The sequence below is a fragment of the Sinocyclocheilus rhinocerous genome, unplaced genomic scaffold (genome assembly GCF_001515625.1).
Source record: "Sinocyclocheilus rhinocerous isolate Xijiao unplaced genomic scaffold, SAMN03320098_v1.1 scaffold432, whole genome shotgun sequence".
Lineage (NCBI taxonomy): Eukaryota > Metazoa > Chordata > Actinopteri > Cypriniformes > Cyprinidae > Sinocyclocheilus > Sinocyclocheilus rhinocerous.
Window position 1 is genome coordinate 1,864,684 of NW_015627225.1, and position 11,900 is coordinate 1,876,583.

Sequence of the window (11,900 nt, forward strand, 5' to 3'; positions counted from 1 at the left end):
ATTTTTTTTTTACCAACGGAGGCAGGAGGGTTCATCTCTCCCCCGGCCTCCCCCTACCCTTCTATATCACCTTGCGGTTGTAATTACATCAGCAGATTGGGCACATTCGCGATAGAAAAGTGGCGCTTTCACGTTATGGTATTACAACTGTGAAATTACAAACAAAAAATACACATTCTGAGACATGAACTGAAATGAATTGTGAATTTTATTAACATTAAATCGTCCCTCCCTCCTCCCATTTTCACCTCAAAATTATGGGGAAGCTGTGCCTCCCCTTCCTCCCCCGACCAGCCGCCACTGATAGACAGACAGACTGACGGACAGACAGACAGTCAGAATGATGAACAGAGAGAGAAGGATACATAGATAGATGATAGATAGATAGACAGACAGACAGACAGTTGGAATGACAAATTGAGAGACAGAAGTATCGATATGTGTATAGGCAGAGAGACAAACAGCGAATAACAGAGGGACAGAGGGATAGACAGACAGACAGTTGGTAAACTGAGAGACAGAAGGATAGATAGGCAGATAGATAGACAAACAGTCTAAATAAGAAACAGAGGGTAGATAGTAGGATAGAGAGACAGAGCCACAGATAGATAGATAGATAGATAGATCTGGGATCAAAAACACACCTCAGCTCAAACAATTAACTGAATGGAGTGAATTAATTTTTCTGTAATTTTTCTTCTGTGTTTCTCAAGCTTAGTGCTGGATTGCAGGCAGACAGCAAGGTTGATTTATTCTCAAATGAGGACCTGAAGGACAGCACAGACAGCAAATATCAGCTGTGTGTCCAGTATTGGTTCTGTTTCTAGTGGACTGGAGGAATAGGTGACGCTTGCACTAATGCACATACATACGCGATGTCTCTTTTCCTCTCATGGTTGAATTGGTCTCAGACACATTAACATAGCCTTTCTGAGGCTGTTCCAATTCCTGCGAGATCATCCTGACCATCCAGCACACACACACACACACATGCACAGGGCAGCGTGAACACGCAGATGCAGCCGTGTTTTAACCTCATGAGGCTGTTTGCTTTTGGGCCACTGCACCTCGCACCCAGGGGTCTTTCTATGGACATCTGTGTGAGTGCATGTGTGTAGATGTGAGGGAATAGGTGTGTTTGTTTACCTTGAGTGGGGTCATGGCTTTCCCAGAAGACTTTGAGAAGTTTCTCTAAGCTGACGTCTTTAGGAGAGAAGACCACTCGCAGTACTTCCGTGTGCCCTGTTAAACCTGGAGAGAACAGCACAAAAAGAAATTAGATCATGCACAAATAGAGCTGTGCAAAAGTTCTGTGATTTTGCAGCATACATTAAACTCAGGCATTAGAAAAGGAACATTAAAGATTTGAATGAATCTTTTACTCAGATATTAAGTTGTTGTTCAAATATTGTAAAACATGTTTAAATATTATTAAAATACTGTTAGAAAATATTAAAAATTATTTTTAGCAATATTACCAACCTCATGAATGTAGCAATAGCAACACATACACTTTTATTCAGCAATGATGCATTAAATTGATCTTAAAAAATGACCGTTAAGACATGTATATATTGTTACAAAGGATTTCTATTTCAAATAAATGCTGTTCTTTTGAACTTTCTATTCATCAAAGAATACTAAAAAAATATTAATAAATGTTTTTTGAGCACCAACAGCATATAACAATGATTTCTGAAGGATCATGTCACACTGAAGACTGGTGTAATCATGGCTGCTGAAAATTCATTGTTGCCTTCACAGGAATAAATTACATTTTAAAATATAATCAAATAGAGAACAGATTTTTTAATTGTAATAATAGTTCACAATATTACTGTTTTACTGTATTTTTGATCAACTAAATGCAAGCCTTCATGAAAGTAAGAGACTTCTTTCAAAAAATGAAAAACCTACTGTCTTTTGAACTGTAGTTTAAGTGTATGTGTTTGTCTGTTTCATGTTGTTATGATGAAGATAAACTTCTCTCATCCAACTTTATCAGGTGCATCCTGGGATGATGTTAAACTATACTGGAGTAGAGCCCACAAAGGCTTAAACATTTAAAATGGTTTTGTAAAGAAATTCAGGAACGATTTCAGCCACAAAACGCAGGCACAATTTAAAATTATATACAAAACTACATTTAAGCATAAAGTTTAAGAAGGTTTTCAGATCATAAGAACCATTCTGTCAAATGTGTCCAAACTTTTAACTGGTACTCAAAGACGAAACCTTTCATAAGCAATTGTGTAAAATTGTATCTGCATACGCATTTGCTACTCTTACAAATAACAAAGCCTGTCTACATATTAACCCCAACACTCAACGGAATTCTGACAGCCGCAAGTCTTCTCCACACTACACACTTAAAAGAGCCTCTGTGAGTGTTTGGAGAGAGCAAACCCTCTGCAGAGCTGCAGTCAGAACCTTCTCACTGGGACCAGTTCAGAAACTGCAACATCACAGCTGCATCCCTCCCTCCATCTCATCTCTTCTGAACTGTCTGGCTACAAGTAGGTCATACAGAGGAAGGGGGGACGGGCTGCGGATCTGGGAGAGAGCAGTGCACTCTGGGCAGTTCACTGCAGATGAAGGGAATGTTTTGGTGAAGGCTGCAGTGAAGCACTAATCTGGGTGCAGTGAAGCTGCTGCTGCTCTAGTGTTTGTGACTTACGGTTGGGAAAAGTGTCATCAGAGACCTCTTTGATATGGGAGGTGAACAAGCATGCAGCGGCGAAAAGGAAGTGGGAAAAATGTATTTGGGCATGTGTCTACATGCATATCTGTATTTGATTGGCTGTGTTTGTGTGGCTGGGACTAACCTGAACACACTTCATGGTAGGTAGGGTTAGGTGTGAAGCCCCCAGCGTAGCCCACTTGTGTAGAGAACACACCAGGAATCCTCCAGAAGCGCCTCTCTGCTCCCCAAAAACAGCCCATTCCTGAAAGGAAATGGGACAGAGACATCAAATAGCAATAATAATACGAAAAATGTAATCTTTTGCGGATAAATCACTCAACACAGACAGAAATTTTAACAAAATGTCCTTTTTGCTTCTTCCACAAAGCCCTTCCTAACTACGTCAGTTTGACATCTTTAATGCTTCTGCTGATTAATATATTTTTACATACTAAAAAAAAATCAAATTCAGACCCTGTTGATACTCTGTGACCCTGTCAAAACAAAAGCTTTTCCCCAAAACTCATAATCTATGCAAAACAAGACAGACCCACAATTTGAAAAGCTCAGTGATAAAGACAAATAATATATTTGCATCTCATTCTTTTAACCTTCATCTAATTGCAACCAGTATCCATCTACATATTTTTTGTGCGTATTAGTCTATCACACATCAATCTCAACTGGAATCAACTGCAAGCTTTTGATGCTTTGTGTGAAATGGCCTTACACATGTTTGGGACCTTTTGAGAAACTTGTGGCCTATGTGGAGCACAAAAGTTTGAGGTAAGTAATTTTTTATTTGATTTTTTTGAAAGAATTAAAAAAATTAATACTTTTATTCAGCGAGGATACATTAACAAAAGATTCCTATCTCACATAAGTGCTGTTCTTTTGAACTTTCAATCAAAGAATCCTGAAAAAAAATGTAGCATGGTTTCCACAAAACACAACTGATATAACACTGATTTTGTATTAAGAAATGTTTCTTAAACACCAAAACAGAATGCATAGCATATTAGAATGATGTCTGAAGAATCATGTGACAATGAAGAATAATGGCTGGTGAAAATTCACAGGAATAAACTACATTTTAAAATAGATTAAAAAAAGAGAAAAACTTATTTTAAATAGTAATATTTTTAAATATCACTATTTTTATTGTGTTTTGATCAAATGCAGCCTTGGTGAGCAATTTCAGTTAGGATGCTAGGTAGTTGTCTATGTAGGCAGCTCGCTAGGTCTTGGAACAGAACTACTATGTTTAGACACTCGGTACGATTACATGGACAACAATATTCCCATTTTAACATGATTAAGACAATACTCTGATTAACAATCTACCTGTAAACAGAAATTTTCAGAAAAGTCGTAATCAAAGTAATCACAAATCAATTAAGACTTGGAGTATCCCTATTTTAGTCGCATTATTGAAGTGCAGTATAGACATTAGGGGTTGCACCAACTAATCGACTAGTGGACTTCAATGCTCTGCCATGACGCTTTAAGCTTGACGTCGACTAGTCACTGGTCCTATAGAGGGCGCAACAGGATAAGAAATCTTTGAAGGACTTCCACATTTACGCTCCGTTTCCAAACAGTTAAAATGACAAATAAATGCATACTCTGAAAGCGCTCCACAAGACATGTGTGATTATATTACTGGATGCTCGAAATTGAACAGGAGAATGCACGTTTTAAACAGCTTATTGTACAGGTAAGTTAATCGCCGTTCTAATCTAATGCGCTGCTGCACTGTAACGCACACACGTAGGCTACAGGCAGAAGCTTATACATCACGCACACATCGCGCGTGCACAGAATCATTCAGCGCGGAAATGTATTGTCAACACTGTTCTGTGATTTCTCAATAAAATAGCTTAGAAACTGAAAAGTTCAAGCATATATTTCTTAATAACTAAATCCCACAGCTTCACTACTAGTAGAGAGACACTGCCAGGTAGAATTAATTCACACACGCAAGCGGTCTCACTATTAGTAATCTTTACTGTGCTACTTTATCTGTACCTGATTTAGAACGAGCAGAAATCTGTGAGAAATATAACGACCCAAAGACAAAAGAAGTGATAAAAATGAGCTGTTATAGGAGCAATAGCCATGTGGACAGCACTGTGTCATATGCCATAGCTGTGCACAAGGTGTTTGTCACAGCTCCAGACTTATTTGTTCATTAATGACGTCATCAGCGACTAGTCGACTTCGACTCGACTTTAAAAAATCAGAAGTTGTTCAACCCCTATGTACACACCTAAATCACATACCATTGTGTAGGACTTTTCGCCACATTTTGCAACAGGATACACACACGGCAGTGGTCAACCATTTGACGGCAAACAAAAGAGCATGGCTTCAACAGTCTGTTGTCTATTTGCACATATAGCATGGCAAATAATTAACTGCACTTGAAGCTTTCGGAAAATTGAAAATGAAACACCCCGAACTGTATATGGCACCATAACGAAGACGAACTATATGTTGATATGTGAAATTCTGCAGTGGTCGTCGGATGGCGTCGCGTGGGAACATGAAAGGAATATTCCAAAAGCAACTTAAGTAAACAACTTAATTATAATATTGTCTTATTCCGAATAAGGTCAATAATTAGATTACTGATGTCAATGTAAACGTAGTCATTGACATTTCAACTGATTCATTTAAATTAGCCTTTAGCCACATTTTTATTGGCACTTGAAAACAAGAAGTCAAGAGGAGAGATGGAGAAATGAGATTGGAACAGGCTGGACTTCAACCCAGGTCTCCCATGGGCCACCACTCTGACACAAGTGGTACTTTAGGAAGCAATACGTTAATTGTACCTAAGAAAGTCTGGAATATGATCCTTTCCAAACTCACCAAACATGATCATCTCCATGCCATCAGGAAATGGCTCCACTGTGGGGTTCCCATTTGCTGCGTGCTTTGCTGCAGAAACAGAGAAAGACAGCAATATAAACGTTCTGTAATAATGGGGTGTACGCATGCACGAAGTGGCGCTGTTCCAGATGGTGGGACTGTCAGACTGGGTTCTGTGGCAAAGATTACTGCAGATTTGCCTGGTCTGCTCAGGCTAAACTGAATCAGTGCTGCTGTTTCTGCAGTGGGAGACACTTAGCAGATTACACTGCTGAACCTCCCCCCACCCAACACACACACACACACACACACACACACCTCTAAACCATCCAGAGAAGGTCACAAACCACTAGTGACACGAATGCATCGAAAGGAGACAACATCAGCTCTCTGAAAGCCCTGTGGAACAACCTGCAGTGGATTAGGCCACAAGGGTGAAAAAGGATGGACAAACAAAATGTTTCCCGAGTTGGATGGATGAGGCCAACTGTGCCATACTGGAATTAGAGCAGTAAAGAGGAAGAGAAAAGGGGCACAGATGTGGGGAGGATTAGAGCTAAGAAGACTGAAGTGATTTACCACCTAAATCTCCAGGCAGCAAAGGATAGTGGTTTACACACAGTGCACTGGTATTAGCATATGGATGAAGAAATGTGTCATGGCCCCACAAACAAACACACACAATAGTGTATTTAGGGCTATCTGCACCTCATTCCCCCTTTAATCTCCCTAAAGTTTAAACTATATACGATAAAGACCTTAATACTGAAAATCTGTCCATTACCAATTGCAAAAGCTTGGTCTGAAAGTTAGCCTAGCGTAGCAAAGTATTAAACTTTGGCATGTAACATATCCTGCACTACTTGTGCTTTAGACATGAATGATACCTTAAATCTTGTGGGCTTGCTAAGGAGAGGTGTGCTATTACTTTTCTAAGCAATTAGCAATTAGACTTTTTTCCTGACGGGCATAAATGGACTCACACTGAAGGAGGGACCTGAGCCATATCTAGAAACTAGAATATAATAGAGACTTGGAGATGGGCGCTTTTTACTTAGGTTAGTAATAAAGAACCCAGAACACTGTAGCAATAGCATTTTGCAAGGGCAAGCATATCTCATTTTGTTCAGTATATATAAAAACAGAATCTATGGATATACAAAATCTACTAGTCAGTTGGTTGTCTAAATCACTAGTCGACTAAATGGAGTTCCTGAATAATTGGGCTGGTTTTGGATTCATATGACCCCGATCAGATACTTTATTCATAGGGTTTTGCATTCAAAAACAGCTAGATATAGCACAATGGAATGTAACAAAATTTAGCATTTTAAAATAAAAAAAAATAAATTGAGCTAAAATTCATTTTAACACAGGCCCTGTGTTAAAGTAGATGACGCTAAATACAAGTGTAAAAGGCATCTAAAATGTTTTGAGGTAGACGAAAATGCATTCAACCGGATTGTTTTTATAGTTTAGATGCTCATGTGGTCAAATATGTTTGAACAGACGCAAAAGACTTTTATCCAATCAGCTGAAAACACAAGGACTGCTTTTTAAATAATTTTCATTTGCTTCATTTCCCAATCGCCTGTAATCGCATAACATGGATTTGTTCAGTCAACAGTATTTGTGGGAAGAATGTAGAGTGTGAAGAAATAAGAGGGAAGTGTCTCAAGGAAATCAAAACAGCACTGGTCACAGGAGGCACATTTGAAATGGTTAAAAACAGTTTAAGCCTCGGCTGACCACTTGTGATCACAGAAATCACATCTTAATACCAGGTGAAAACAAGGCCAGCGTCTTTAAAATGCAACCCTTGTGACAAGACGCTCAAGTAAAAAAAGCACAGTTAGGTGTGTGATGCAATGGACAAAGATGTATTGCTGTCTGTTACAGCAGTGCTTTAAAAGGAACTTTAAAGTAGCAAAAACTCCCTAAGAGGGTTTTATTGTGCAGATAACAGCTAAAGCGCAGCATGCTAACTAAAATACAATAAACCCCTACATACACCAATCTCACTAGCCACATGTCAGACAACTAGTTGACTCACAGAATTGTATTATTCACAGGCACTGTGGCGAGTACACCGGTCAGAATTAAAGCACAAAGTGCATTGGTTTCTTTTGCGAAACTTTAACCTGTTTTGCACATTGAGCACATTTAACAACAAGAACGCTGCTTAACATACAAGGAAATGAGATGACAAGCAAACAACTGAGAGACAAAGACAAGCAGGCAGACAAAAGCCATGCTACCAAATCAAGATAAAAAGAGCAGCTTGTTTTGTCACCTTGACAAGCAAAGCTTTCTTTATTCTTGTCGGGGTGAGGACTTGTGCATCACACACACATACACACCTTTGCAGTCACATTTGCCAAATCTCACAATGTTCGAACAGACCACCTGGCACTGACCTGCCAGCCAAGCATACAATTATGCCATTTCTAATTTCTGCGAGGGAGGATCTGAAAAGAAAAGGGGAAAAAACACATTTTCCAAATAAAGAAGGTGAGAAATGGAGGACAAATGAATATTCGGAGTGAGTGATGAAGACAGGAATGGGCAGAGGAATAAAAGAGAGGGATGCGCAACAGATTAGAGCAGCGGAAATATGGATCTGCACGTTTTTTGTCTTTCATTCCTTCGTGTCTTTTGGCAGCAGATGAACACAGCCGTTCTATCCAGTGAAGAGTGAAAAAAATAACGTAACAAACAAACTGGAATAAAGTGAACCTGGCCAAGAACACGCCAACACAACCAACATCCACAAAAGCTCTGGCACCACAAACCTAGTGTTTTCTCTCTCTACCACTCCCCAACCTCCTCCCTTCACCTTCCCATAATGCCTTTCTCTCTCTCTCTCTCTCTGTTCTATCTATCTCTCTCTCACACACCAACCACAGCAGTTGGTATTTCTCCCGAGGAGCTCTGGCATGGGTCCAGGAGGTGCCAGTCTGCCTTCTTTTAACAGTGCCCTGTGACTGTGCCAAAAAGACGCCTTCGCCAACACCACAACACCTTACCAACCGCTCCGCCGAAAAAAGGACAGCCAAGGCAAAAGGGAAAAAAGAGGAAAAAAGAAAGTGAGGCAAAGGAAGGCGGGTGAGCTTGACAAAAGAACCAGAAGAGGACTTTTTATGGAGCGGCGAGATTGGTAAAAGGACTTTTCTTCTCCGAAACTTCAGCTAAAATGGACCTAATTTGAGGTGAATTGTGTTCCGGCAAACAGAAGAAAAAGCAATAGCCTTGATAAATATCAGAAAGCGCACAGAATCGCAACACTATTCCTCAAGGTAGTGCATGTTTTCTCTGCAAATTTAATTGGAAGTCTGCCCGTCCATCATCATGGCACTGGAATGAGCCTTCACAATCCCTCAACACAACAACTTTCTCATGACCCAAGGACCTGACGTTAACCTGGACTATTACAGCACGTGTTTCTGTTGTCAATGTTGCCAATGCTTTTTAAGACTTGAGGATTACACAACTCTAAATTTTACCCTCTATAATATGGGTATATGAATCAATTGTGATGCTGGTTGGATGCATATCACTGGTGTTGGGTTCAGTTCAGGGTTATCTCTACTAAATCAGAGTTACCAAAGATTTAGTAGAGAATCTAGAATTGTCAAACTCTTTGGAACCAATTGGAAATGATTTCACTATTTGTAATCCAATTATAAACATACCTAGCAGGGTGAAATATTGATTCACCTGATTCCATAACCACCTAACCATATTGTCTTGAAGGTAAACTGTGTCTCTTGCTTCAAGTGGGACTATATAAACAAATCTATTGTGGAGAAAAAGTCTATACTGCATCTGCATGTAGGCCTAACTGCTGTGTTTAGGACTCTGAATATGAAGGAAAAATCAAAGCAATCTCAGTATGAAAGTGCACATTCAAGGCCATTTCTGTTGGACCGCACCAACACCACCTCATGCTGGGTCAGCTTGAATCAGCTGAGACACTGGAGTCACCGACAAGTTCAAGTGCCTGTATGTCCCCTGGAGGCGACTGCTGATGCATTCATACCATACTTTCTATTCAAACCTGTATCCAAGCAACCATTTCCGGTTGCTATGGTGAAGGCTGGCCCCCCTCATTGCTACAGTTTACAAGATAGTGCACGTAATCTGTGGAATACCTCCAGCATTCTGATGCCCGAGACAAAACATAAGCTAACAGATACAGTTGTAGAAAAACAGTATTTTCAGGCCCTAAGCAAAGAAATGTCAACTTTCTGAATGGTCTGATGATGTAAAAAGATGGGTTTTATACAATAGCTCTATAAAAATGTTCACAAGCGCACTGATGAACATGGCTTTGCTCAGCATGATGACCCAAATGGGTCCATAATATAGATTCGTTCTTAAAAAAACCCCCAGAAAGCTCATGACTTATAGTGAAAGGCAAGTAGTATATTGTAATCTAGGGGTTTGGAATCTCTGCTACTAACTCAAAGGTTACGGTTTCAATCTCAGGAAGGGGAACCTCAGGATCGGGAGAGCTACTGTGATTACAGTTTTACTCGGCACCACTGTGCCCTTGAGCAAAGCTCTTAACTACAGCCTGTTCACGGCGGACTGAGCCTCCTATTTGTGTATTCTATGTAGCTTTGGATAAAAAGCATCTGCTGTGCGGGGGGGGTGATGGAAAACCAATAGCAGTCACCCAGTCACTCTTTACAGAACTTTTTCTTCTCCAAGGTCAGATGAAATTGCTCTTTAAATGGCAATGGGGTAGAATGTGCATCATTTCATGGGATATACACACAATGTGCCTCATTCATGAAACATTTGTAAATATATGAGTAAATTCTGAGTAATTTACGCGTAAAACGGACCTTCCCGAAAACTCTCCTCCGGATTCACAAATACTTCGTAAAGGTCAGATTTGATAGTTAAATGTATGTATGTTAATGAATTCCAATCATTCGTAAATAGGGCACGCATGCATGCACATTCACAATTAGCATATTCCCCGCCTATCTTGAATCAGCTGAGACACTGGAGTCACCGACAAGTTCAAGTGCCTGTATGTCCCCTGGAGGCGACTGCTGATGCATTCATACCATACTTTCTATTCAAACCTGTATCCAAGCAACCATTTCCGGTTGCTATGGTGAAGGCTGGCCCCCCTCATTGCTACAGTTTACAAGATAGTGCACGTAATCTGTGGAATACCTCCAGCATTCTGATGCCCGAGACAAAACATAAGCTAACAGATACAGTTGTAGAAAAACAGTATTTTCAGGCCCTAAGCAAAGAAATGTCAACTTTCTGAATGGTCTGATGATGTAAAAAGATGGGTTTTATACAATAGCTCTATAAAAATGTTCACAAGCGCACTGATGAACATGGCTTTGCTCAGCATGATGACCCAAATGGGTCCATAATATAGATTCGTTCTTAAAAAAACCCCCAGAAAGCTCATGACTTATAGTGAAAGGCAAGTAGTATATTGTAATCTAGGGGTTTGGAATCTCTGCTACTAACTCAAAGGTTACGGTTTCAATCTCAGGAAGGGGAACCTCAGGATCGGGAGAGCTACTGTGATTACAGTTTTACTCGGCACCACTGTGCCCTTGAGCAAAGCTCTTAACTACAGCCTGTTCACGGCGGACTGAGCCTCCTATTTGTGTATTCTATGTAGCTTTGGATAAAAAGCATCTGCTGTGCGGGGGGGGTGATGGAAAACCAATAGCAGTCACCCAGTCACTCTTTACAGAACTTTTTCTTCTCCAAGGTCAGATGAAATTGCTCTTTAAATGGCAATGGGGTAGAATGTGCATCATTTCATGGGATATACACACAATGTGCCTCATTCATGAAACATTTGTAAATATATGAGTAAATTCTGAGTAATTTACGCGTAAAACGGACCTTCCCGAAAACTCTCCTCCGGATTCACAAATACTTCGTAAAGGTCAGATTTGATAGTTAAATGTATGTATGTTAATGAATTCCAATCATTCGTAAATAGGGCACGCATGCATGCACATTCACAATTAGCATATTCCCCGCCTATGCTACGCAGCTACGCAAATTACGTATTTAGGAATGGTGTGGAATCGTTGGACTTAATTCTCAGGTTTGGTAAGTTATATAGCATAAATGCATAAGAGACTAATAGGCTATATGCCTAACAATAAATGAATAAATTAACGTGTGTCCACCAGAGCGTTTTTAGCCAGCTAACATAATGCCTGGTGCTCTTCTGAAAACGACCAGCTGGTGGTGCTTTGGAGGCACTGCATTTTTCTGGAGTGACGCGTTGTTTGCTATTATTTGGAATATTCACGGCAGTAACATGTTACGAGTATCTTATTTTGAAGAA

General features: G+C 40.0%; 1 protein-coding gene across 1 annotated transcript in view; it reads right to left on the minus strand.

Annotated features, from left to right (window-relative positions):
- Positions 1–11,900, minus strand: part of msrab (methionine sulfoxide reductase Ab) — a 45,966-nt gene that overhangs the window by 24,610 nt on the left and 9,456 nt on the right. Inside the window, exons 2-4 of the mRNA XM_016529709.1 lie at positions 5,558–5,626; positions 2,826–2,945; positions 1,147–1,251 (exon numbers count right to left, since the gene is read on the minus strand). Coding sequence (XP_016385195.1) covers positions 1,147–1,251; positions 2,826–2,945; positions 5,558–5,626 — 294 coding nt within the window. The remainder of the gene's footprint in view (positions 1–1,146; positions 1,252–2,825; positions 2,946–5,557; positions 5,627–11,900) is intronic.